General features: G+C 42.2%; 1 protein-coding gene across 1 annotated transcript; it reads right to left on the bottom strand.

Moving 5' to 3' along the window:
• Positions 1–27,939, bottom strand: CUNH13orf42 (chromosome unknown C13orf42 homolog). The gene is made up of 4 exons (XM_048800544.1): positions 27,526–27,939; positions 3,484–3,631; positions 1,724–1,964; positions 1–536 (listed from the first exon to the last, which is right to left on the bottom strand). Exons 1-4 carry the CDS (start codon positions 27,937–27,939, stop codon positions 362–364), a joined length of 978 nt encoding a protein of 325 aa, XP_048656501.1. The 3' UTR covers positions 1–361.

Here is a 27,939-nt window from a genome sequence, read left to right as displayed (position 1 = left end):
GAACAGAGTGTGTGCATGCACATGGACATGGAGAAGGGCAGGCCAGGCACGGCCAGGGGAGTGAGCCTGGGCACTCCACTCAAGGTCCTCCGTGTCTTCTGCTCTGGGACACCAGCAAGGCTCTTCCTTCCTGCTCCCTTGTCCACCTGGTGGGGAAACCCAGGCTCCACATCCCCTGAGGCGGGTTCTCTGGGGAGCTCCAGGTCTATTTGGCACTAGCTAGGCACCAGCCAGCAATGGCAGAAGAGTTGGACTTTGTCACAATTTCCATCTTTAACTCTAACAAACACTTTACACTGAACTGCAAGGAGACACCTTCTCAAAGACTCAGCCTGAGACAAGTCAAGGAGCCCAGGTGGGGTCAGGGCACTGTCCGCTCCCATAGTCTTTCTCGAAGCAGCCACTGCCCTTTGGGATTCTCTGTCTCATAGTAGTCCTCCCCTGGAGACGCCATGGGCTCCGGTGCAAAGAGCTCTGTATCCCATCCCGTATCTTCTCCTGAGAAGTTGAAGAGGATCTGTCTGGAGCTCCCCAGGCTAGAAGGGAGGAATGAGGCACAGGGTTTAAGTTCAGCTTGGCCAGCCGCACAGAGGGAAGGGATGCCTGGATTACCACCATTCCTGTGGAGATCATCAGATGGCTCCCCCCCGTCCTGGGCTCTGGGGAGGAGCCAGCAGTATCATCATGGGAACTTTGGATGGATCTCAGGTGGGCCTTGGCCTGGCCTTAAGGAAGGACAGGTGATGAGGACTGGGTCATGGTTTCACTATGTCTTGTACATGGTTTATTATTATGAGAGGAAAATGCTACCTAGGAAGCCCTGATTCCATCAGAATTGGGTGACTTCTGTAGAAGCAAAGGAAACCACTGGATGAGTCTCTATAGGCCCTTCTGTTGGACAGGCAGGGCCCACAGCAAGGCCTGGGTTGGCCAGACCAAGACTTAGGAGCACAAGACTCACACCTGCATGAACAGGCACCAGGAGTGTGGGGCTAGTGATGTTGACTGTCCCTGGGACAGGAGGATATGGAGGAGAGACATGGGAGGTGGTGGTAAGATGGCCCTTCAGGATAGAACCGGGAGAGTCTGGGGTTGAACTCTTTTTTCTAACCAACAAATTCTCAGTTCCAGAGAGGATTGCAAGGAGCAATAGCACCTTCTTCAAACACCTCTAGTAATAATCTGTTAAAAATATAGTTTATATGTTTTCTCCATGAAAATAACACAAGTGTAGACTGCAAAGGTATCTCTGAGCCAGGAATGAGCACAGCTAACTAGCAATTGAAGTCAAGAGAAATAAGGAAAAGTTATAATTGGTTTGCCCAAGATGGCCATTGCCCACAGAGATACCATAAGATGTCTCTGACTGTGGACTTCTTACTGCATTCAACCCCAAACCCTCATTAAAAATCTGTAGCGCACAATGTGTCAATGGCACTTGGGAACAATAATGAAAGAAGATGGCCCAAAACATGAGGGTTAAATGAGCCAGAGAGAAAGGGAGGGAGATTCAGAGCTGAAGCTCTATCCAAGGAGAAGACAATGGTGGACCATGCTATAATAGACACTATCAAAAAATCTTTAGAAATCCTGCCCCCCCCAAATACAATATACAGGAATAATTTTGGCACGTAGGATGGGCACTCCACACACCTTAAGAACCACCCAAGGGTCTGGAGGACACAGAAGCGTCTTAGTTCCAGTACTTAGCCCAAGCACTTACTCTTTTTTGTGGGCTTTGGGCTTAAATTTCAGGGTGTTGAATGCCCCTTCCACAGCCTTGGGCAAGTAAATGGGATGCCTCTCCAGTCTCCTCTGGGTGCCAATGGTCCTGCGCTCCATGCTCCTTTGAAACTGGCTGTCTGAGGTGTGGCCAGCTTGTCCAGCAATGTCCTCAGAATGTCTGCGCGGGGCCCGCAGGATCCAGTTGGAATGCAAGCTGTGCTCCCGGGAGCTGGTGGCCACTGGAAGAGAGAAGAGGGTGACCTGGAAGGGAGGGCTGGGCGTCAAGAGGGGAAGAAGGCAAAGGAGAGGGTGGACGGGGCTAAGAGCTCACTGGGAATGGGTAGAGACAGTGGATCCTTAGAAAGGCCCGGGTGGCCAAGCAAGGAGGACTGCCTCTTTGGGTAGGGCACAGGGTGCTGAATATTCACTCCATCAAACACAGAGACAGAGGTCTGTATTATTGCTCAAAGTGTAATGTACTCTGTTAAATGAAAGAAGATACTATTTTTGTTAATAAAATAAACTGGTGTGTGTGTGTGTGTGTGTGTGTGTGTGTGAAAGGTCATGTCACTGGATGGTTTGAGGTCATACATTTTTTTACCTTCTTTATGTTTTAGCATGTTGTTTGATTAACTGGAGTTACAATTGACATAGATGGTTATTTTTATCAGGACAAAACAGTCATTTTGTGACAAAAAAACATTTTCATTAAAAGATTGTAATTGTGAAGATGACACTTGCACCCTCAGTGGACTCTGTCGTCCTTCCACAGATGTTCTGCATTTCCCAGGTCCCCACTCCTGGGTGAGGGCTTCTGTTTTCTGGGGGATGTGGGGCTGCATCCATGTGGAAGGTGAGCAAATTGCCCACAGGGTAGGATGAGCTCAGGAAATAGGGAACATGTCACAGGACCAATTTGAAAACCCAAATCTCACAGATGCACATCTATTGAGACCAGAGCAACCACAAACCACAAGCATGTCTTCCTTTGGCCATTAGTTTAAACCCCCAAGATTATTTAATATCAGGACCAGAAGCTGTTGCCAAGTATCTAGGTAAGAGTGGGGGTAAGGGCAAGTCAAAGTTTAAAGAAATGGACAGTTTGGGAATGTAAAAGTAGGCTCAACTCCTCAACCTGTTAGAATTCTTTGCTCTCCCCAGTGATCCACCATGGTGAGGAGGAAGGTGAAGCCTACCCCTTCCCCTTCCTTCGCCCCAGGGACTGGCTGGGCCTGGGCAGGCTCCTGGGCCTCTCCTGCTCCATGCAACAACACCCACCACCTAGCTTAGGTAGGGTCAGAGGCCAGGTTTTCAAATATAGTTTATCCATGCCCTTTCTCTTTTCAAAATTGTGGTGACATGTAGGTAACATCAAACCATCTTCACCATATTTAAATGTGCCATTGGGGTAGTGTTAAATACACTCTCATAAGCAATCTCCAGAACTTTTTCATGTCACTAAACAGGAACTCTCTACACACCCTTCCCCCATTAGTTCTGCTCCTTGTCACTTTTCTTCTCTTAGGAAAGCTTGACCCTGTCTCAGCTCCGTGGGCCACAGGGCCTCAGAGTGCTGGCTGGAGGCTGGGGTGGTTGCAGCAGGGACAGCCAGGTCCCCAGAGATAACAAGCTCAGGAGCTGGCAGGGAGAGGGGTTCCCTTTAATCAGAAGGGGGGACCCCATTGCTTATCCCAGAATCCCACTCACATCCCCACGCACTTTCAGCCACTGGGTTAAGGTCCCTTCCCCAGCACGCACCATCAAAATCCACGTCTTCATTCAGCAGGTCAGCCTCGGCCACCCGGGGTCCCCTCTCTGTATCCAGCTCTGCAATGATGGAGTCGAAGAAGGCGATGGCCTCGGCCACATCGGCACTGAACTGCGAGTATTTCTTTGAAGCTACTTTCTGCAGGAGATAAGAGGGGAGGAGGGCTGGCTGAACCAGGTTCTGAGGACCCACAGGCACGTAAGCCAGAGACACTGGAAAGGAGTAACTGTTGCTGAAACTTCATGAATATGGAGTCAAGAATTTATGAGGTTTCGAAGGTAAGCTTGAAAGCCAAGATATGAAGTGAACCATAGTGTCTATCATGAGTGAGTGAATTAAGAAAATGTGGTATATATATTTGCACTCGAATATTATTCAGCCATAAAAAATAATGAAATCCTGCCATTTGCTGCAAATTGGAGGACATTACATAAAGTAAAATAAACCAGGCACAGAAAGAAAAACACCACATGTCCTTATTCACATGTGGAAGCTAAAAAGTTTGATCTCATGTAAGTAGAAAGAGTAGTGGTCACTTAGAGGAAGGGGAGAGGGGAGTGGAGATTGAAGGATGATGAGTTGGAGACAAAGAATCACAAAATACGGTAGATAGGAGGGATAAACTCTACTGTTCATAGCACAGTGGGGTCAATATAGTTCACAACAATTTATTATGTATTTTAGATGGACACAGTACCCTTATTTTGTTTCTTTAGTTTTCTGTGTGTGTGGTGCTGAGGTCAAACCTAGTGCCTCACGCATGCTAGGCGAGCGCTCTACCACTGAGCCCCAGCCCCAGCCTTACTATGTGTTGTTGTTGTTGTTGTTGTTTTACTTTTATTTTGTTTTATTTATTTGTTTATTTACTTATGTGGTGCTGAGGATCAAACCCAGGGCCTCACATGTGCAAGGCAAGTGCTCTACCGCTAAGCCACAACCCCAGCCCCATTATTATTATGATGATTTTATAAAGAACTAGACGGAAGGAGTTTGAAGTTTCCAACACAAAGAAATGAAAGATGTCTAAAAAAGTAGAAATGTTAATCAACCTGATTTGGTCATTACACTTTGCAAACTTGTGTTGAATTATACCCCATATATGCAATTATTATGTGTTAATTTTTTTAAAAAGGTAAATTTGATTAAGTGCCCCATTGAAGGAAGTTCAATACTCCAAATCCATAAGTGCTGTGGGTCAACGGATTTCTAAATATCTCAGGCAGAGATAATGAAAGGACAATAAGATCTATTTCATTCTTGTTCACAGATTTGTCATCAGATATTAGAAAAAAATAATGCAAGGAAGATCAGTGGAGTACAATCAGGGGACCAAGAGGGAGGGAGGAGGAAGGAGAAGAACCGGGAAATGAAGGTGACCAAGCTATGTCATTTATGTGCCTGTATGACTATATCACAGTGCACTCCAATTTTATATCTAACTGTAATGCACCAATAAAAAATAAATAGAAGGAAGACCAATAGAGTAGATGAAAGTGAGCAGAGGGAGGAGAGAAAATGGCCAATTGGGCCCCAATCATGGGATAAATAATAATAAGTAAGACTTAAATGAATCTATTCAGTGTCTAATCAAGTTCCAGGCTCTTTGTTGACTTGTGCATGATCTCAGTTTGTTGGAATAACTTTCAGTTTATAGCTAGCAGCTAGCAGCTCTGAGCAGCTCGGATGCTTGAAGAATCTATATTCCTTCAGGCCTGACAGGAACACCTGCAGGATGGGGTGCTCACTCTAGAGGGCCGTTAGTGAAACCTCATCCTTAGCACTTGTGGTTAGCGGTGCCAAGATGCCAGGCCAGGAAACTGATAGCCAGGAGCTTCGACATGGAACTCCTAATTTAGATACCCCCTCCCCTAGGGACAAAGACCCTTCCTGATGATAGCAATATTTAGAACATCCTCATAATGTGGTTACATTAGGCTAAGATGATTGGCTTATGGATACTATCGTGCTTGTGTATGATTGACAGGCACGTCCCACTCGAACCCTATAACAATAGTATGCATTCCCAAAATAAACTGAGCTACTGGACGACAGCCTGAGGTGGGTCTCCAGCCAGTTCTCTCACCAGCTCCCAGAGTCTGTGTGTTGATTCCTCGTCTCTACCCACCGCGACAAGGTAGCCGAGCAACTAATTGACCAGAACCACAGCATCAGTTTATCATCCTCTTGACCACAACCCACACAGAGCCTGCCAAGAGCACCTGACACCATGGAAGTCCAGCACCACGTAGGCTAACAATCACAGATTTAGAAAGAAAGAAATAAACCACTAGCCTAGAAATTGCCACCTCAGTCTCTGTCACCAGAGCTAGTGGGCAGTAGCCCTTTCAGCTGTGCACTCGTTATTCCAAATACATAATCATGTTGCTTATTTCCAAAACTTTGAGCTTTAGGAGTCCTGCTTGGGCCTCCCAGCCACACCTGACACTCTGGCTGTATGTGGCAGTAATGCCATCCCAGGCTCCCCCATACACTTGGGACAGCCAGCTCGTCCACCCTTCTGGACCCTTCTGGACCTCACCAGGAGTCTCTGCTAGGCTGTGCAACACACCATCATTATAAAACTTGCTTCTGTTACAAGAAGTTTGGGTCCTGGTATAGCTGGAGTATGAGTCATCATCTGCGGCTTTCTGGTGTCATTAGCAACTGGCCTACATCTGCCTGTGTGATCAAGTCCCATCTCAAAAGAAGGCTTTCCCCTGAGATCCTTTATGGAATGAAGTAGGTGCATACGCGAATGAATAAGCAAATTGCTGTCTTTTCTTGCGTAGCCCTGCCTTCCTTCCCTGCAAACAAAATCTGCCCCTGTTCCAATCCAGAGCCTGGCCCTGGGAGGTGACTCGTGGATAGTCTGTATCTCCCTCGACATTTTCAGGGTGATTCTGTAACAGCAGTGCCCTCTCCCAGCTGGATATAGAGATTTTCTGTGTCTGGCCTCTTTGCAAAGGAATGAAATCAGATAATCCAGGGACTCTAGGAGTCAGCAGCTGAGAACCAGCATTTGAAAAGCCCCAGGGCTTGGGGGAGAGAGAATGGCTCACCAATCCCCACCTCAGCACTAATCCAGGATAAAAAGCTCCAACACCAGTCTTATTTCCTGGCTTTGCAAGAGCAGAGCTCCATGATGACAGGGTCACAGGGGACAGGACCCAAGAGGACAGGATACAGATCAGTAAATTCAGAGGACAAAAGCTCTTGCACTAAAGAGCTGAGACTCCTTGTGTCCTTGTGCACATGCTTTTGCACCTCCTAGTGCTTAGCCACAGAGGTGACCCTGCTCCTTTCATCTTGCCACTGGACGACAGCATCCCACACAAGAGGTGCACCTTCCCAGCCCCAAATCCAACCTAAACCACCTGCTGGACAAGCACTTCTCTGCTTGTGTTCATGCAGGGTGTTTGCTCCCTGGGCTTGATGTCCAGCATCCATCCCTGCTAGACTTCCTTCTGGTTAGGCACAGCGAGTGCCCCCATGTGTTTAAACGTCTGGGAATTCTTATCCCATGTCCCACAGACAGGGTGACCAAACATCCTGGCTTGCTTAGTAATCACCCCAGTATATGCCTGTTACCCTGGCATAATTATGAATAGCACCTTGTCTCACTCTCAAAAGTGACCTGAGTTAGAGGACAAATTACCTCATCCCTCTAGTTGTACTATCTCCCCGTTTCCCACAATGAGCAGACTACCTGTTTTATTATCAAGCTTCTGCATATGTGCATAATTATTTCCTAACTCTTCATTTAGGAATGAAATCCAAATATCATTGATCACCAATCCTTTAAAAGGGATTTCTTCAAATTCCTCATTTTCTTTCTTGCTCAAGTCTTATAAGCAATATCTCATTGAAAGTTTCCAGGCATGTTTATTTAAGATGAACTAGGAAATTCAAGCACTTCTGAAGAGATTTCAGTACAAAATCCTTCTAGGTCTTAATGATTTTTTTGTCAAATCTTTCATATTTGCCTTGTCCAGATCTCACTTGCTTTAAAAAAAAAATCAACTTTCTAAAATATCCAATTTGGTTTTGTAGAAAAAAAATTTTTTACATACTTATATTGCATCATTTATCATATGTAAATAGATTATATTATAAATTATAATGGTAAGTCCAAAGGACATAAACCAGTTTGGGAAGAAATATGACAATTTTAATAAGTACATATTAAACTTGTGAGGGCTGGTGAGTACATAGCATACTCTAGTTCTTAAAATTGCTTCCTTCTAAACATTTCAGATATAAAAAATGTACAGAATTGTCCTATGAATCCTGGGAATTCTCACCACCACCAGCTTCAAAATTCATAAACTTTCTTCCATATTATTCACCTATCATCCTCCCTCTTTTTTTTAAATAAAGCCAACCCTAAAAAAATATAATTTTACTCATAAATACTTCAAACTGTATTTTGAACGTAGATGTTTTCAGCCATTCACAATATTATGATGTGTAACAAAATTGATGATTTTTAAATATCAGCAGGTAGCCAGTCTGCATCCTATTTTCCCTGACTCAAAAATGTCTTTTGCAAGTTCCGTGTGTTCACGTTAGGATCCAAGGTTGACATTGCTATGTTTCTGAATCTCAAAAGAGACTCAAATGTTCATCTTATACATTTCCTACTCCAGACTTGAATTCTGTTATTTCTCAACGAGCCTTATTTTTAATCAGAAGTGGCATAAAACACTAAAAAATGTTTTGTGTATGCCATTTAATTGTTGAATAATTCACATCATTTGTTCTATAGAATTTCTCACATTATAGATTTGACTCACTCCCTGGTGATATTGGTTGACCTGCCCTCCATTTATTACGTTCCCTATGGTAATAATTCACTAGTGATGATCTATACCATATATCAGGAGGCACACAGTACACATTTTCCAGCTTTATGTTATATGGGTTTATATGTTTGTATGGATTTGTGTGGTGGTGCTTGACCCATCTAATTTAAAGTTTATCCTCAACCTTTTTCTTAGTGATCTTAGAGTCGTTGTCTAGATCCATTATTTTAGTACTGATTGCAAAGGGTTGATGCTTTTTTCTCCCCAGTGCTGGTGATTGAACCCAGGGCCTCATGCATGTTAGACATTATTTTTCTAATTCTACATTCTTTCTGCATTTATTAGCTATGTTTCTGGTGTGAAGAACTCTCACCAATTATCCATTGGGTTTAGAAATAGAGGAATAAATAATTGATCCTTTCTTCTCATTTATTATTTTTAAAGAAATGAATTGATATCCTAGAAAGTTCCTAAGACAACTATGAGCCCAGTTATTGGGCAGGCTGAGGCAGGAGAATCCTAAGTTTGAGGCCAGCTTGGACAACTTAGTAAGAGCGTATCCCCAAAATTAAAAAAAGGGCTGAGGATGTAGCTCAGTGGTAGAGCACTTGCCTGGCATGCACAAGGCCTTGGGTTCAATCCCCAATACCACAAAAAGAAAAAGATGATCAATGAGGTTCATTGGTTTGTTTTTGGTATCATTACCAATTCAGAGACTTTAAACACACCTGATAATGCCTTTTCATCTGTTCTAATTATCCTTTTTGATTTTCAAAATTGTCCCATCCTTTGACAGTAAGAACCCTTTCGAGGTAGATCCTGAGTTCGTTTGACACAATCTTAGCATCTTTGAGAGCCTCCGAGCTTTTAGACATAACACAATATCCAATGTTCCTCTTGTACATTTCCTACTCCAGACTTAGATTCTGTTATTTCTCCAAGTCAGAAGGGGCATTTAGATAGCACAATGTATATGTTAGGGGTTTTTATTGGGCAGGATTGTCATTACTTCTAGGCCTTTACAATAAACTAGGAAATATTGCTTTTTGGAAAAAGAAAAAATAATCTGGAGTTCATACTAATATCTGTGATTCAAATTACAACAGTGTATTTGCCATTCCTCTCTCCCAACCTTTGTATTATTGCTATAATGCATTTTACTTTTAATTATGCTCTAAAACCACAATACACTATTCTTCTTTTTCCTGTAGACAGAGAATTTAAAAAGATAACTCCACAAATTTTATTTTTACCCTCTTCCCCCCAAGGCTCTTTATTTTTTGTATGCATCTAACTTTCTGTTATCACATTCCTGCCTCCTGAAAATCACCCTTTAATATTTATTGTACTACTGGTCTCCTGTCAATGCAATGACTACTCTTGGTTTATCTTAGAAATACTTATTTTGCTTTCATTTTTAAAGGTACTTTCACTCTGCATAGAACTCTGCGTTGACAGGTACTGTGTCCCCCAAAGTTCAATATAATTCCCAGTGCAATAGTTTGAGAGGTGGAACCTTAAGATGTGATTAGGTCATGAGGGCTCTCCTCTTATAAATGGATTAAAGCCATTTTTGCAGGAGGGGACTAGTTATTGAGGGAATGAGCTCCAGATAAAAGGATGCATTCAGCTCCCTAGACCCTTGTCTCTCTTTCATGTGTGTTTTCTTTCCCATCTTCCTTCCACCATGGGATGACATAGCAAGAAGATCCTCTCCAGATATGGGCTCCTGACCTTGAACTTTTGAACTTCAGATCTACAAGAAATAAATCTGTTTTTTATGAATTAACCAGTCTCAGGTATTTTGTCATGGTAACATAAAACAGACTAATACAAAATAGATTCTGAGTTTTTTATTTTTGTCTTTCAGCTTTTTAAAAGAAAGCACTCCATTGTTTCCTGGATCACATCATTTCTGATGAGAATTCTGCTGTAAATTTTTAATCCATGTTCCACTGTGAGTAATATGTCTTTTTTCCCCTGTCTTTTCAGCAAATTTATTACAATGTGCCTAGGTTTTGTTGTTACTGTTATTTATTCTACTTGGTGTTTTCCAATCTTCTTTTATGGTTTTATGGGTGATGTTAATTTTGGAAAATTTTCAGCCATTGTTTCCTCAAATATTTCTAGCTCTCCCCCATCTTCTTCTCCATTTATGTCTATATTAGACTATTTGGTGTTGTTCTACAGTTCCTGAATGCTCTGTTCTATTTTCCTTATGTTTTCTTGTGTGTTGTTTTGGTAATTTGTTTTATCTACCTTTCCATCTCCAATCTTGTTAATTCCTTCCTTGGCTGTGGCAAGTGTACTGATGAGCCCATCAAAGAGATTCTCATCTTTGATACTGTGCTATCCATTTCTAGTCTCTTTGATTCTTTTTTAAAAAGTTATCATGATTTTATTGGAATTCTCTATCTGATCTTACAAGCATTCTGCCTTTTCCACTAGGGCTTTTATCATATTAATCATTGTTTTGTTTTGTTTGTTTAATTCCTGTCTTACCTGATGGTTCCAAGGTCTGTGCCATCTGGCTCTATTATGTGAATCTGGCTCTATTGGTTTCTTGGTTTCTTTGCCTCCTCCTCCACCTTCTCCTCTTCCTCCTCCTCCTCCTCCTCCTCCTCCTCCTTTCTTCTCCTCCTCCTCCTCCTTCTTCTTGTCATAAAACTCACAATTATCTGTTAAAAGCCAGATATTCTGTGTAAGGTAGTAGATATTTAGGCTTTTATGCCTAGAAATTTTTTTTGCTGTGTTAGGCCTTTAGTTTGATTCTCGGTCATTCTAGATCATTTACATGGGATTGTTACTATGGTTACTCTCAGGGTCTCTTAGACTTGAAAGTTTTCTTGAAAAAGTTTTTGTTAAAAGTGGTAGCTGATGGTCCAGAGTTTCTCCTCAATGTCTGCTGCATCCTCAGTTTTAGGTCTTGCCTTTGTGCTACCTTTGGAAGAAGGTCTCTCTCCATGTTCTCACTCCTCTCTTAGCAATAGTCAGTATACCACCAAATTCTTGTTTGCAATGGTGACAGGAGGCAGAAGGGCATTCACTGTTTTTCTGAGTAGGCCCCAATCTTGGGCAGGCACTGGGTCCTGGGGATGCAGCCTATTCAGTGGCCTTGGCCTTCTTTTGGCTGTAGTTGTAAACATCCCTTCCCCAACTAAAGTTTTTGCTCCAAAGGAAGATTCAAAAACATAATCCTGTCAGGTATCCAAGAACTTCCCTCAGCAGCTGCTGTCCCCTCCCCAGGCCTGGGACACTTTCTCAGGGCTCTCTACCAATCTTATGTGAGCACCCACTGGAGGTCATGGGGTAAATGTGAATTCTACCTAAATTTGCAAGCCTCGGGGACTCCTCCTCCCTCTCCAACTCACACTCTGCCACCACCCATTTGCTGCCAATTTTAGGTGGGATCTTCTCCACATCTGTCTGTGTCTGCACCACCTAGATAGGTACAGTCATGTTGTCACTCCATTCAGAGTCCCTCTCCCCTTAGATTTTGGGCTGGCTGCTTTTCCTGAGACCTCAACTCTCTCATGGTTCCAAGAAAAATCATAAACTTGATTATATGGGTTTTCTCTTGTTGTTGTTGTTAAAAGGATGGAAGTGAAATTCTTCTCATCTCTCCACATCCTGAACAGAAATTGACGGTTTATCCAGTTCAAACTCAGTATAATAGGTTTTAGGCTTAAATTCCTAATTTACATGTGTGTTTTTCTTACACTGAAAATCTTGGCTCCATGTGAGATTAACAAAATTAGTTTACCTCTGCCACAATTTTGCATAACCTAGATAAAAGATGAGAAGGAAGAGTCCTTATCATTTGAAATTTGAGGGCTGTATTGAAAAAAATCATTCGCCACTTCCTCCATTATCATCAATTAGCTTTAGCTATGTATTTTTACCTTTCACGTGTAGTCCTTGATTGTTTTGGCATTTTTATATCATTTTTATTTTTCATATAGTATGAGGCTACTTTATATGGTGAACTAAAATTTTTCCCAATGCCATCTATCTAAATAATATAAATAAATTGTGTATAAAATTGTTTTTAAAAAGTTACTAGCTTTATGTTACTATGTATAATGATTTCAAAATCTAAAATCCTTATAATGTTTGTATTCTCCTGTTGATGTATCATTACTCATTATTTTTTAATTTATTCATTACATGAATTCATAAATTTTAAAAATAATTTCAAAATAACACCACCAATATTAGTCCATTGAATGCAAAATAAGATTTGTGTGTGTGTTTCCTTGGCATGTCTTTTAAAGTCTCTTGAAATTCTTTTCTTTGTGATTATGACTTGGTAATCATTTAGGTTCATATGCACCAGTTGGTTTTCAACTTTTAATGATTGTTTTTTCTCTTTTGATTTAATGCTTTAAAAGCTTATAACAATATGCATTAGTTTCAAATCCAAAACTGTGACTAACATTCAAGACAGAACTTATTTTCATTCCAGCCTTTTTCATCTTGTTTACTCCATTCTTTCTCTAGTATTTTGTTTATTCTTTCATCACTTCTTTTGGGCAAGATAAGCAAGCATGAGTTTATATCCATACTTACCCACTTAAAAAAAAGGGAAGGAGCATACAACATACCTATAGAAATTGCTTTCTTCACTTCATGTAGCCAGAGGTTCACTCCCAACAGAGAGAGCCTCCTTTTCCTTCTTAGTAGCTGCGTAGTTCTCCATTATACATCTGTACTATAGAAACACACATCAGCCCCCTTGTTGATGGATCTTTGGGTTGTTTACAGCCCCCTGCTACAACAATTAGCAATACAGTGGAGAGTCTTGTGCATATGTCATTCTGAACCTTGCCAGTAAGACCATAGTTTGGTGTGGATCTGCTTATAAGTGCCCAGCTTATTGTGGGTTGTTTTAAAGAGAGAACTATAAGTAAGCATCAAGTGATCTGGCAAGTTAGTTTAAAAGGGGTTCAGAATAACCCTTTAATAACAGAGCTTTGATTAACTTTTATAAAGTTCACTTTGAAATGTCCCCAAATGGATTTTGTGATGATTTTCTCCATATCAAGGGTCAGCCAGAAGTCAGGGTCAGGGCTGTCCAAGTCCTGGCTTGATTTTAACCATTTTTCCTGCCTTCCCCCAGCTTCCCTGGAGCTTTCTGACCAGCATCGTTGGTGACCCTTCCAGCTGCATTGATAGAGGTCCAGGATTCAGGGCTCAGGTGAACATCACAGGAAAATCTACTTTACAAAGAGGGGGTGACACGAAATGGGACTTCAGTCATCATCCTCCCTGGGTGAGACCCCAAATAGTCTTCCCTCCTTGACTCAGAACATGAGACAAAAGGGGACTGCTGCTCTCCCAGTCTTAACATTTCTGTAGCACAGAACTTTGAACTTCTTTGGAGAGGCTGAATGGGATGCAGTCTGCTTCCTGATATAACATGGCTGAGCCTGAGGTTTGCAGGGTCCCTCTCCATCCTGAAGCAGCCCCAAGGAGAAAGAATATTCTGTAAGAGCATCTGTATCGCATTGCTGTCTCCACTTAGTCACCTTTCACACGTCACCTTCTGTGACCTTAGGTTACCTTTTTCCAGGCCCCCCCTGCGCCACCCATACACCCCGCCTAGATCTTGGGTTACTTCCCCCAGATGAAATCTGCTTTTTTCCAAATCAAACTCTATCGTCTTTCTCATTTCAATTTCTGAACCCCAGAAGGCAGTTTCTGAAATTATTCTGCTTTTTTTTTTTTTTTTGTCAGCCTGCCATCCCTCCTGGCTTCACCTGCCCTCTGGGTACCTACGTTGCCCCTTGTCTAATTTGTCCATTTTCTTCCGGGTTCTATCAGTATTTGTCCACAAGAGATCGGAATTCTACAAAATGAACTTCCTGTTATAAACAATAACACTCTGTCAAAGGGAAGTGTAGGGGGACATTCTAAACCCGCCAGTTCCCCCACCCTGGGTCAGCTCATGTGTCACCTCCCCTCTGAAGTTTTCATTGATTGAAACAGACAGACCTGGCACACTTTTCTATGCTCATGTTCTGCTTTGTGTGAACAGGTACACAGCGGTCACACATTGTGTTAGACCCTCCATAGTCCTACCCTAGACTAGTGATCCCGAACCTCTTCTTTGAGATGGCTTTGGCAAATGACACTCACAATTACAACACAACTCCTTTTAATAGATGCTCCCTACCAGCTGCTACATACCTGTGTCAGGTTGTAGGATATTGGAAACTCCCAACATTATGGTTGACATTCTACCAGCTTCTTTTCCAGGAAACTTAACACACCTGTGTAACGCAGGCAGTAGTGCTTAGAGTGACTGCTTCACACTATGGGCCACATTCAGGCAAACATGACTATGAACATCACATGCCTACTTCTATGCTCAACATGCTGTAAAACTATTTATGGAGTGAATGAATGTACACTCCTATATACAATACCTAATATTATGGTTTGGGTATGAGGTTCCCCCCCCCCAAATCTCCTGTGTTAACCCAGGAATGTTCAGAGGTAAATGGTAAATCTAACCAGTCTATCCTAGTTTGAATGGACTGACTAGGTTGCAGGTAACTGTAGGCAGGTGGGATGTGGCTGGAAGAGGCCAGTCACTGAGTCTTGTCCTGGAAGTGTGCCTTCCTTGTGGCTTCTTCCTTCTCCTTATCCTCCCCCTTCTCCCTCTCTCCCTATCCTTCTCCTTCTCCTTCTTTCTGTAAGGGGAGCACTCTCCTCCACTGGGCCCTTCCACCATGATGCGCTGCCTCACCTTGGGGCCATAGGCATAGAGTTCACTATCTGTGGACTGAGATCTCTGAAACCATCAGCCCCAAATAAACTTTCCCTCCTCTAAGTTGTTCTTTTTTTTTTTTTTAAAAGAGAGATAGGTAGAGAGAGGTAGAGAGAGAGAGAGAATTTTAATATTTATTTTTTAGTTATCGGCGGGCACAACATCTTTGTATGTGGTGCTGAGGATCGAACCTGGGCCGTACGCGTGCCAGGCGAGCGCGCTACCACTTGAGCCACATCCCCAGCCCCTCTAAGTTGTTCTTGTTGGGTATTTTGGTCACAGCAATGCAAAAGATGACTAAAACACCTAATATTTATATTTTACCATCAATCGGGGTGCTTCTAATTTACACTTTTGGATTTAACTTGAACATTTTAAGAACTCTATACAGATGCTACTCAGTTTACAATGAGTTACATCCTGATAAGTCCACTTTAAGTTGAAAATATGAGTTCAGACTACTGAACATCATAACTTCACCTAGCCTAACTTAAATATGTTCAGAACATTTGCATTAGCCTATGATTGGACCACTTCATCTAACACAAAACCTATTTTATAATAAAGTGTTGAACATCTAATGTAATTTATTAAATACTGTACTGAAAATGAGAAACAAATTGCTCACTTTTACACCAACATAAAGTAAAAAAGTCATAAATTGAATCACAAATTCTGAGGTTTATGCTATGGAGTACTGATAATACTCTTCTGGGTCAATTATACCTATAAATCTGAACATTGATGTTGGTTATATAATTTCCAGGATCAAATGTGAAATGGATATGGATTGGGAAGATGTTTTTTTTTTCCATTGAATCATTCAATCTGGGTGAAATTAAATGCATAACAATTCAAATTTATCCCCAAGGAATATAATATAATCAAAATAAGCTTTTAGGATAAACCATAAGAGGCCCAACTCCTGCATCCTCCTTGCCTTCTGCCACTCTTGAGATGGATATTGAGGACCAAGTCAAAAGTAATATATATCTTATACTTTGTGTACAACCAGAGATATGAAAAATTGTGCTCTATATGTGTAATAATAAATGCAATGTATTCTGATGTCATATATAAATTTTTAAAAAGTAATATTTACCTTATCTCTTTGACATAATTGCGCTTAAGAGAATAGTTGAATGAGGGTTTATGAAAAAATAAGGGGATAGATATGAATAACAATCTATGGTATATATAGCAACAAACTGTAGAATGAAAGCATAGTCACTGAAATTTAAATGCATATGCACAAATACCCATCTACAAATTTTTGTTTTGATTAGCAAAATGTTCAACTTGACAGGGCTAAAGAAAAAATCAGTGATGTAGACAACAGAGCTGAGAAAATCAACACTAAAAGGAAAAAAAGTTTTAAAAAACTGTAAAATAATTAAACATTTCTATTATAATTAAACCTTAAAATAGTTTGGGGAGTACAGCTGCCCATCTTTAGTAACAGAGATACAGGCTCACAGGTGCTACCTGATAGTTGTTAGACAATTTTTCTCCCAGCTTTATAATCCATCCATTACTTCTTTTGCAGTTACATGGTAACTCCTTTTCTTAAATGTCATCGAAATGATCCTTTGACTATAACAAAACACTGTGGAAAAAGTTGCTCACATTTATCAAATTTTAAAAGCATAACTAATAGAGTTGAATTAGTACCTTTAAACAGAGTACAATATCTTTTCATACAATAAGTGAAACATTTGAACCCAAAGACAGAAGGGAAGGAGTGGTCAATAAGTGGTGATGGAAAACTTCACATTTGGGAAAAGTTCAAGTTGGTTTTCAGTTCCTACTATTATCAAAATTAATTGCTAATAGATTTTAAAAATAGGTTTTTAACAATAAAAGCATTTAAAGTCAGGGAAGGAGGTGAGTTAAGTATGCAATTTACCTTGAGGTTTGGAAGGAATTTCTAAAGTGAAAATAATGGAAGAAATAACAAAGACAAAATTGGCATATTTGACTAAATAAAAATCAATAGCTACTGTCCATCAGAAAATGTCAGATAAGGGCTGGGTTATGGCTCAGTGGTAGAGCACATGGCTAGCATGTGTAAGGCATTGGCACTGGGCTCAATTATCAGCACAGCATACAAATAAACAAAATAAAGGTCCATCAACAACTAAAAAAAAATACTTTAAAAAGAAAACAACTTGGAGAAAATATTTTTAACATATATGGCAGATAATGGGCTGATATCCTTAAATAAAAAGAATCTTTATAAATAAATAACAAAAAGATAACACAACCAAAAGAAAAACGTATAAAGATATGAATGGACAATTCACTAAACAAGAAGGATGCCAGAAGAAAATGGGCCACTTTTCACTCAATAATCAAAGCCTCTTAAAATAATGCCATTTATCCATCAAATTGTCTGACTTTTAAAATTAATGATAATACTTGGTGCTGATAAAATACAGTAAGAAGCGTTTTCTAATCCACTGTTGATGAAAATGCAAAATGCATCTGGAAAGGAGTATTATGAGAGGGGAAAAAGAAATAACCATTTTTCCTCACTCTCCTCTCACTCAGCAATCAATGCAGAAGGCTTCTATGACCAAACACGTGGAGGTGTCCCCATGCATAAGAAAGCAAGCAATTCTGTGACTGCGGGGTGTCCTCTGATTCCATTCACTTCTGACTCTATCTGCCTGGAGATAGGTCAGATCTTACAGGTAGAGCTCAGTCCCCCAAGACTGCACCCAGACACACACGCTTCAGATGCCCCAGATTGTTCTACCTGTGCTTCTGACCTACAGGTTATAAATGGGGGTTCCCACAACCCCTACTGAGGTTCGATTAAGTTAGAGAGGCTCACAGAACTCAGGGAAACGTGTTTGCTGTTTATTATAAAGGACATTACAACAGAGACAGACACCAGATAGAGACAGCTGGGACAAGGTATACAGGAGAGGAGAAGTAGCTTCCATGTCTTCTAGAAAGCACCAGAATCCAGAAACTTGCATGTGTTCTGCTATCCTGAAGCCTTCTGAACCCAGACTTAGTGTTTTTATGGAAGCTTTATTATATAGGCACAGCTGATTAACTCATTGGACCTTCATGATCAATTCACCCTTCAGCCCCTCTCTACTCCTCAGAGCTTGAGCTGAAAGTCCCAGCTCTCTCCTCCTGCCTTGTGACCAGCCCAATCCTGAAGCTTCCTAGGGACCTCCAGCCTTCAGTCCACTCATTAGCACACAGAGACACTGCTTTGTAGACTCCAAGGAGTTTAGAAGATGAATTTCAGGAAACAGAGCAAGATCAAATATATGTTTCACAATATCACATATATGTAGAAGAATCTTCAAAAAATTAATGACCTTTTAATCCTCAACCCATTAATCACACTTCGAGGGATTTATAAAAAATGTCTTATGGATCATAGAGTAAGAAGTATTGATTTATAATGTTTGATAATTGTCTAAAATAGTTATTAAAAATTTTTTGTCTTCACAACTTTTGTTTACAAAAAGTAAAGATGGTCAAAAGCCTACAATATATAACATTAAATGAAAAGAAGAAAATACAAAACTAGGGCTTTTCTGGATTTTCCATCAAACTTCATAACAGTTTCTTTCTTTGAAAACGGAGATTCTCAGGCTTTTGGTTTATTGAGCATCTACCGTGTGTCTGGAACTGTGCTAGAGATTCAAGATAAAAAGATCAATAAGATGCAGAGTCTGGACTCAATGAGCTCACAGTCAGTGGCAAAGAGAAGCAAATGAGCTGTTATAGTGGCTGTGTGAGTGTGGGGAAGGACTCAGACACAGGGAGGAGGAAAACCCACTGAGATGGAGTGTGGCTATGAGAAAAGTCTCCTGGGAGGTGCTCACAGGGCAAGGAGTTAGCCAGGTAGAGAGGAAGGGGAGTGGAAGAAGTGTTGTTTCTAAGCAGAACAAACAGCTTGTGCTTTAGGGTAGATTAGGAAATATAATTACACATCCTGCGGCTTGACTGAGGGCTTGTAGTAATCACACGCTGCGTTATCAATCATTATTACACTGTCTGCCATCTAGCAGAGAGCTCTGCCAAGCATAATGGAATATTCTTTGCAGCTCATATTGAATTTTTACTGCCTTTCAACTCTGCAAACTAGAGATGAGCCAAGTGAGAGAGACTCCCCCCATCCCCTAGTTAACCCATGCTCACGGAAAATCTGCCTCTAATATCACTGTATTTGCAGAAGTGTCCCCAACAGATCCAAAGAATAATTCCCGGCAGTGCAAAACAGATTCAGAATCTGCTTCTCATGCTATATTTAATTTATCTATGGATGATTTAATCTGTTTGTAGATTAATTGGATTCAGAACCTACTGCCATTGAAGAGAAAGAGCCTTCTACCTGTTATTGACGTGATCCTATTTTGTAAATCAAGACTGAGGGAACTCAAGTGAAAATTGATTCTGCAAACTAACTGTTGTCAGAATGAAACTATTTTAAATAAAAACCCATCACTTTGGGGAGGCTTTTGCCAGAATGCAACTAGTTCTTTTGAAGTCATTCTTATAGTAGATGAATTTCTTTAGTCAAGTACATTTTGCAACTAGTTCATCCAGGCAGACATACCAAGAATCCCAGCTGCTCAGAGTTGCATGATCCAGGGAAGAATTAATGAGGTTTCTTCTGACTGGTGGGTGACCAGTAATCCTGGCCTTGGAAAATCTCTAGCCTAAATCATCTGGGCTGCATGGGGGTCTATGGGTGGGGTTGGGAGGTCCATGGGATTTCACAGGATGCTGTAGCCTGCTCCAAAAGCCCTCCCCAATCCTGGCCTGGCTCCACAACCAACATTCCTGAGGCTCTTCTCTGTGGTCCACCCAATCCACAGTCCACCTATATGTCCCTGTCCTTGTAGTGGAATGTTGGCGGTGTACCTGATCATCTAGCTCTAAAGTATAGAGGGTAGTCCTCAGTGAGGACCCCAAATGCCAGTAAGCAATCTTGTCAGAGACAGGGTAGTCCCACATTCTGACACCTGTTACAACATGGATGAGCCTTGAAATGTTGTGGTCAGTAGAATGAATCAGACACAGAAGCACAGATACATGTCAGCTAGCAACAGACCACATACATGGATGACGGTGGTCCCATGTGGTTGTATCACCTAGTGACGTCTGAGCTATCTTCGTTGATGTAAGGATGCTTTATGGTATTTGCACAATGACACAGTGGCCTAGTGTCACATTTCTCAGAATGTGGCCCTGTCATTAAGTGGCATGTGACCACATAGGAGGTACCTGGTATGGGCAAATTCATGAAGATAGAAAGTGGAATAGAGACCAGGGTAGTAGATAAGGAATGAGTGGGCACAGAGTTTCTGACTGGGATGGTGGCAAAGTTCTAGAATGGGTGGTGGTGATGGCTACTTAACATTGTGAGTGTACTGAATGACACTGAATCATATACTAAAAAATAGTTTGGTAATTTTTAACAGTGGGTGGGTGGCAGTTCTGGGGATCTAACGCAGGGCCTTGCACATACTAAGTATGTGCTCTATCTCTGAGCTACACCCCAGCCATCATTTTTAAATTTCAAAGTATCTCACTTAAAATAGTAGAATGAGACAGACATTATTACCCTATATACATGTATGATTACACTACTAATGTGAGTCTGCACCATGTACAGCCAGAGGAATGAGAAATTGTGCTCCATTTTGTATAATGTATCAAAATGCATTCTACTGTCATGTATAACTAATTAGAACATATTTTAAAAATATTTTTAAAAGTATCTCACTTAAAAAGATTATTTTAAAGAAATAATTGTCAGACCTTTTATTTAAAAAAATTCTCCTGATTCCTAAATAGAGTATTTATAAAACTTCTATGATCTCTTAAGGAATTCATTTTCCAGTACACTACTAGCAATACTTGTTTTGTTTGGTAATAGGAACCAAATCCAGAGGCACTGTACCAGTGAGCTACTTCCTCAGCCCATTTTATTTTTTATTTTTACTTCCTAAATTGCTTAGGTCCTCGCTAAGCTGACCTCAAATTTGGGATCTTCCTGCCTCAGCCTCCCGAGCCACTGAGATTACAGGCATGGGCCACCTACCCAGCTCTATGAGTAATACTTTTATAAAGTGTTTTAAAATATGTTAAGGTTTAATTGCCTTTTGAATGAGTCGTCATGGGTTTGTATAAATTGTAAACTGGAAAAGTTCATGGAATCTAGTGTCTGGCAATTAACAATTTGAAAGCTACTTAGTATTATATACTTTCACTTTCTTAAAAAATTGATGCAGGCCTGGGGCTGTAGCTCAGAGGCAGAGTGCTTGCCTAGCATGCGTGAGTCACTGGGTTTGATCCTTAGAACCACATAAAAATAAACCAATAAAATAAAGGCATTCTGTCCATCTACAACTACAAAAAAAAATTTAAATGATGCAAAATTGTTTAAAGAAAAGTGCCTAATTATTAACAGTAAACACACGTTATTACCTATAATTTGAGAACACTAGAAAGCACCCACTTAAGGAATGACAAGGTGCTATGTTGAAAATGGTTAATGTTATGTTTATTTGACACATGCCCCCCAAAAGTTGGAATGGGTGATGAGAATGTTCTACAGTTAGACAGTGGTGAAAGCGACACCACCATGAATAGACTCAAAACCATTGCCTTGTATGCTTTAGAAGGGTGAGTTTTATGTATATAAATTAAAGGGGGTTTGTTGTTGTTGCTGTTTGTTTTTACAAAGGACACTGAGAGAAGTGATGTTTATGAGAAGGAGAGTAGAGAGAGAAGTCAAATGCTCCAAGCCCCTCACGATGTGGGTGGCTGGGCTGGAGCTCAAAGAAATGAAAATAAACAGTAAGGCAGGAGAGGCAAACAGGCCTGTCCCAGAGGTAGACTATTTGGGTGACCCCAGAACAAATCACAGACAGAACACTTGGCTTTCTAACATGCAGGACATGGTGGGGCGTGTTTGCAAGAAACACTAGGGGACAACTTGGTATAGTTTTCTCTGGGAGAACCACATCTTTAGGGGATTTTGATAGACTGTTGGAAGAACCTGTGCTCCATGCATATCTCAGGCCTCCAAGTCTACCCCTGGGCTCAGAGAGAGTGGCAGAAGCCTCAGACTCAAGGATAATCCTGAAGCCTTTGCTAAGACTGGGTTCAAGGCTGGGGCAGTTGTCACCGCAGGGGCTCTGAGAAACTGCAGAGGGAGCTCTGTGCTGGTTTTATGCCTTGCTGTCTCTCAACCATGAGCCCCCCTTGCAGACAGGGATGATAAGTGTGAGTTGATGAATGAATGAATGAATGAAGAAATGATTTATTAATGAATGACTACTAAAATATTATTGAGTTCATTACCAATCCCATCACACAAAATTCCCTGTATCAAGTACCATATGAGAAGCATTAGAATTCAAAGTTAGGGGGAAAAAAATCTCCCTTCCCCTAAGCAATAGATATGGTCCTTTTTTAGATCATCAGAATTTTGAAGTGAATCCAGCCATTTCCCTGCAAATTTGCTCTGCAAATTTTTTTGAGTGGTCTTGATTTTCTGTGGATTTTTTTTTCCTCTCCTGATTTTCCAATTTCTACTGCTACTTCATTATTCTGGTGTGTGGCTCATCTCAGATGTTTGTGAAATGAGCTGGAGGTTTGAACATACTTTTGTGGAAATGATTTGAGGAAACAGTACCTACCCATGGTGACTGGGCCTGCACTACTTCCCCAGCTCTCTTCCAAGAGAAGAGAACAAACTCAATATTCCCGTGCTGTGAAGACCTGGGGTGAAATGAAATCAGGGGTAGCTATGTGAGGGAAATTTTACAGACCCATGGAGAGGAGACAACTTAAGCCAGGCCTTTCGGTCACTTCTTTCCAGCCAGGTTTCTCTGGGTGAAGGGAGCCCAGGTCAGGCAGTCTCCTTTGGGAGACTCCTTCTGTTGTGAAGTGTCCCCCAGAAGCTCAGGTGTGAGACAATGCAAGAAGGTTTAGAGGAGAAATGATTGGATTATAAGAGTCTTAATCCAACATTGAATCAATCCCCTGATGGGGATTAACTGAGTGGTAACTGAAGACAGGTAGGATGTGGCTGGAGGAAGTGGGTCACTGGGGGTGTGGTCTTGGGATATATAGTTTGGAACTGGTGAGTGAGGTCTCGGCTTCCCTCCACCACATTCTTCTCCCACGAGCCCCAAAGAATGGAGCCTGCTGTCTCTGAACTGAGACCTCTGAAACTATGAGCCCCCAAATAAACTTTTCCTCCTCTATAATGGCCCTGGTCAGGTCTTTTAAGTCACAGCAGTGAAAAAGCTGACTAAAACACCTTCCTAGCACCATGAGTATAGCAGGTGGGTACCTCCCTGACCCCCTCTCCCTGACTCAGGTATGCCCAAGTGGGCAGGATAGAGAGCAGTGTCCTCAGTGAGTCCTGAGGTGCACACTCTGACATCTTGTATGTTATACAGGCTCAAAAAATGTTCCCTGGGCTGGGGATATAGCTCAGCTGGAAGAGTGTTTGCCTCCCACGCACTGGGTTCTATTCCCAGCACTGGAAAAAAAAATGTTCCCCAGGTGAAAGGTGCTATGGGACATCTACTAGAGGGTGAATTCTGGCACGACACAGACTGACTTTACATCGTGGCTCTTTGTTCATTGGGAACTTGGCCTCACATAACTGCTCCACCATGTCTCTGAGCCCCAGTTCTCCCATCTGTAGGATGGGCTGATACCTAGCATGTGGGATTTGGAGGATGATTAGCTGTGGGTTGTTCCTGATGGTGCCTGGGCTGTGGCACAGAAGCAGTGGAAGCAGGTGTGGAGGACACTGTCACTGTTTCTCTTCACTGTCGGAAACACCCAAGGTGCCCAGAGGAGGATCTCGCCCTGTTGGTTCAGAGACTCTACTTTACAGGACAAGACCTGTTTCAAATATGCTGTCCCACTGCGCTGCACATTGTGCCCTGTATTAGAAATTCGAACCTTTGAGCACCCAAATAATGAATCCCAAACTGTAGCTCATGCCCAACATAGAATCATAAAAATGATCACATATGGATTTTTGTTGTTCTGATTTTAATTAAAATCTTGGAGAAAGTATGTTTCTTTCATTTTTTGTGACAACTTCTTATTCTGAGGGAGAAACAGATCCCACAGGGCCATATGTGACTCCAGGGGCACTTCCCAGGCTCACCTTCCCTTTGGTTTACCCACATTTTTTCCTTCCCTTGACCCACATGGGTGCCCTTCTAGGCTCAAGGTATCTCCAGGGAGCTGGGATGGCGGACCATCGGGCACCCTGGTGCTTCATGCCTGAGACACCAGTAGCCTTTCAATTAAAATGCCTTACTTCAGAGCATTAAAAAAGTATAGATCTTGACCCAGTAGTACCTTGTGAAATCAAGTTAGCATGCCATGACCAAATTTTGAAATAGTATACTTTGAAAAACATCAGAGTGCTAAGCAAGAAAAGGAGTTAAGTCCATTTCATGACAATTTTATTTTGATTGTATGTTTAGGTAAACTAAGTCAATATCTAAAATATATGTAGGAGTTCTGTGGCTCTTAATCAAAATAATTTAAAAGCCATCTTACTTGCAAGAGAGGAACAGGCAAGGAGACTTGGGCTCTGCGGCCAGGCAAGGGGCTGATATTTGGAGAGAAGGAAGGAGGAGCTGCCATGTGTCTTGGGTCACTTAGAACACGGCTCACTCCCTACATAAAGGCCAGCTCCCAGCTACCTATGGCAAAAAAGACAGCAGACTTGAAGTTCACAAAGCATCTATGAGTGCTGAGTGGTGTCCACTGCTCCAGGGAGAGAAAAATGAAAAAGTTACCGTTTCTAGTTTAAGTGCCCCAGTCTCAGTGCAGTCCACCCGGGGAGACACGCATTTCAACAAACCACAGTAGGATATGGTGAGTGCTGGGACAGAGAGAACTTCTAAGTCTGGAGAACAGAAAAGAGCTAGTTCTATAGATGAGTCCATGTATTTCCAAACACATGTGTTTCCAAGTGACGGTGCCAGGGAAGGCGTGTCCCAGGCCACTCTCCCAACTTCCAGTAGCTCCTTGGCTTGTGGCTGAATCACTCCAGCCTCCACATGGCCCTCTCCCTGGGTCTCTGCATCTTCACAAAGCCATCTTCTTATTAGGAACGGCAGTTGTATTGGATTAGTGTCCCCTTTCTCTGGCATGACCTCATCTTAACTAATACCATCTGCAATGACTCTAGTTCTAAATAAAACCACCTTCTGTGTCTCCATAATAAGGAGACAGGGAAAAGAACAGGGCTTGCTTTAACCCTTGAGCACCAGCAGGGTTTACTACCAAAGAGGAAGGCTATGGCATTCCAGAGGGGAGGAGCCTCCTGGCGGCTGCCTCTGAAGTGCACAGAGACCTATTCTGCAGAGACCACACACATTCTTGCACAGTAAGCTCAGTAGGCGGCTCTTTCTGGAGGAGCCACCGGGAGGAAAGCAGCTCATCCGAAGATTACCAGCCTTCTGCACCTAACATTCTGAGTCAGTCAACACTAGAGTATCCAGAAGTACCAGCTAGAGTCACATGCAAGATGTTACTGACTCCTCACAAGGGATATTATCATTTCCATGTCTGTGCTACTGAAATAGAGGCCCAGAAAGGTAAACCTCATTTGACAAAGGCACACAGCTTGTGAATAGAAATACCTTGGTCTGATTGACTTCAATGTCCTTTTAAGACTTTCCCCTGTTGACACCATGGTAAGAGGCATCTTCTCAGAAGATCCATGCATGGTACATGTCTGTGCCCCTCTTCACAGCCACTTCATAAAGCTAGAGATGGCTGTTCTACTTCTCTCCCTTTCCTCCATTCACAGATAGCTCAGCAGGAAGGACGCTAGGTCCCACAAGGGTTGGTTCCCTTTGCAGGGCACAGAGCCCAGAAGGAATCTAACCATAGCTCAGAACCGAAAAATACTCAATCTGGAAAGATGTCCAAAGGCCCTGCCAACCTCTCTGTCATCAAAGCTGGCCCCAAAGTAGGAGACATCTGTCCCACAAATCTACAGCTGGCTGACCACAGGATCAGCAGGGGATCCAGATCTAGGAGGCTTTTGTAGAAATCCCAACACTGACATACTTTTGCAGTTAAACGATTATTTAAATGGCTCCCACCTGGTATTAAATGCAGATAGCTGAAACCTGTTGGGTTGGGCCAAGCCCTAGAGATTTGATAGCAGTCCAATCGGTCATTCAACATTAATGCACCTTGGATGCTGCAGGACACTCTGGCAAGACAGCGAGGGAGTGGGAAGCAGGCCGGCTCTGGAGACCCTCTAGTCCAGCCATTGCAAAAAATGGAAATATTCAGCCAAAGACCCTCAAATTATAGGCATTAAAAATAAACTAAATAAACTGGAAGAAATAAAGAACAGAGTAAGTAAGTGGATGGGGGGGGTCATAACTGGAATCAGATGACCTAGTGAGTCACATGCAAGATGTAGGACAAGATAGGGTCCTTGAGCCTTAGTTTACCTTCCATGATACAGGACTTCCTCTCTACCTTTCACACTGGCATTATTTAAATAAAAGAGCATTTACAAAACTCTGTGATAAGTATAAGTGACAAAATACATGCATGTTTTCTTTCATTAATTTCATGTTTGTGGCCTCCAGTGTCCAGCAAACTCATCTGGCAACTTCCTGCAAGCCAGAGACTCTCTCTGTGCCTTACTTGAGCCACTGGAACACCTGAGCCCAAGGTACTGCTGGACGAATCCCCTGGTAGTTAGACTGGCCTGGGACTAAGCACCTAGATATTTGAAATCATCTAGTTCATGCAAAAAAAAAAAATCACTTTTCCCTGGGATTTTAAAATGTGATCATAATAGCATTTGAAGAAATCGCAATAAAATGCTGAGAAATCATTGGTCATCATCCAAATGCCATGAAGCATTATCTCTTCTGTTAATTGGGCTGTAAGTGACAGATGGAGGATGCAAATTCAGAACCACCTGGCACCCAGTCCCTGCCCTTCCCACCTGGGTGCGCTATTGATGCCATTAAATTGCTCTTCCTGTGTCCTTAGCTTTTAAAATAAGCAAGGGATTAGCCACCAATCCCAGACTGGGAAGTTGGCCATAGGGAGTCTTTAAGGACTACTGACCCATTGCTTGGGGTGGGTCTGACTTACTAAGCAAGTCCATGGATTAGACAGACGGTTGCAACAGGTATTCACAACTCCTGAAAGAGCTCCCATCTAAACTGCGCAGCTCAGCAGTATTTTTTTTTTTTTTTACCAGGAGTTGAACCCAGGGGCACTTAACCACTGAGCACATTCTCCCGCCCCTTTTTTATATTTTATTTAGAGACAGAGTCTTGCTGAGCTGCTCAGGGCCTCGCTAAATTGCCGAGGCTGGCTTTGAACTTGCGATCCTCCTGCCTCAGCCTCCAGAGCCTCTGGGATTGCAGAGGAGCACCACCCCACCGCGCAGCACTTACCTTTATTTCTTTGGAGGAGGATTGGCCAGAGGCCTTTTTGCCTCCCTTGGAGGATTTGGAGGAGGTGGAGGAAACGCCCTGCGTGCGGTGGGCCTTGAGGTCACTGAAGCTGTTGAGGTACTTCTTGCGCAGGGCCAGCAGCTCCTGCAGGTACTGCAGACAGTCCTGGGTGCGCGAATACATCCAGGCCCGGTCCTCCTCCTGGGGAGGGTAGTACAGGCTGCTGTCCATGCTGCTCGTGCTTCTGTACTTCTTCAAGGACTCACTGAATTTCTCGCCGTGGTCCCCGACCACGTACATGGAGCTGCTGCGAATGAGCCTCACGGTGGGACCGGCTCCGTTGCAGTAGGGGCTCTCCGCAGCAGCCTTCCTCTGCCGGCTGGAGCTAAAGATGGAGTGGATCTTTCTGAACAT

Source organism: Marmota marmota, unplaced genomic scaffold (assembly GCF_001458135.2).
Source record: "Marmota marmota marmota unplaced genomic scaffold, marMar, whole genome shotgun sequence".
Taxonomy (NCBI): domain Eukaryota; kingdom Metazoa; phylum Chordata; class Mammalia; order Rodentia; family Sciuridae; genus Marmota; species Marmota marmota.
The sequence above is the reverse complement of the archived record's forward strand: the minus strand, read 5'-3'. Positions and strand labels throughout refer to the sequence as shown.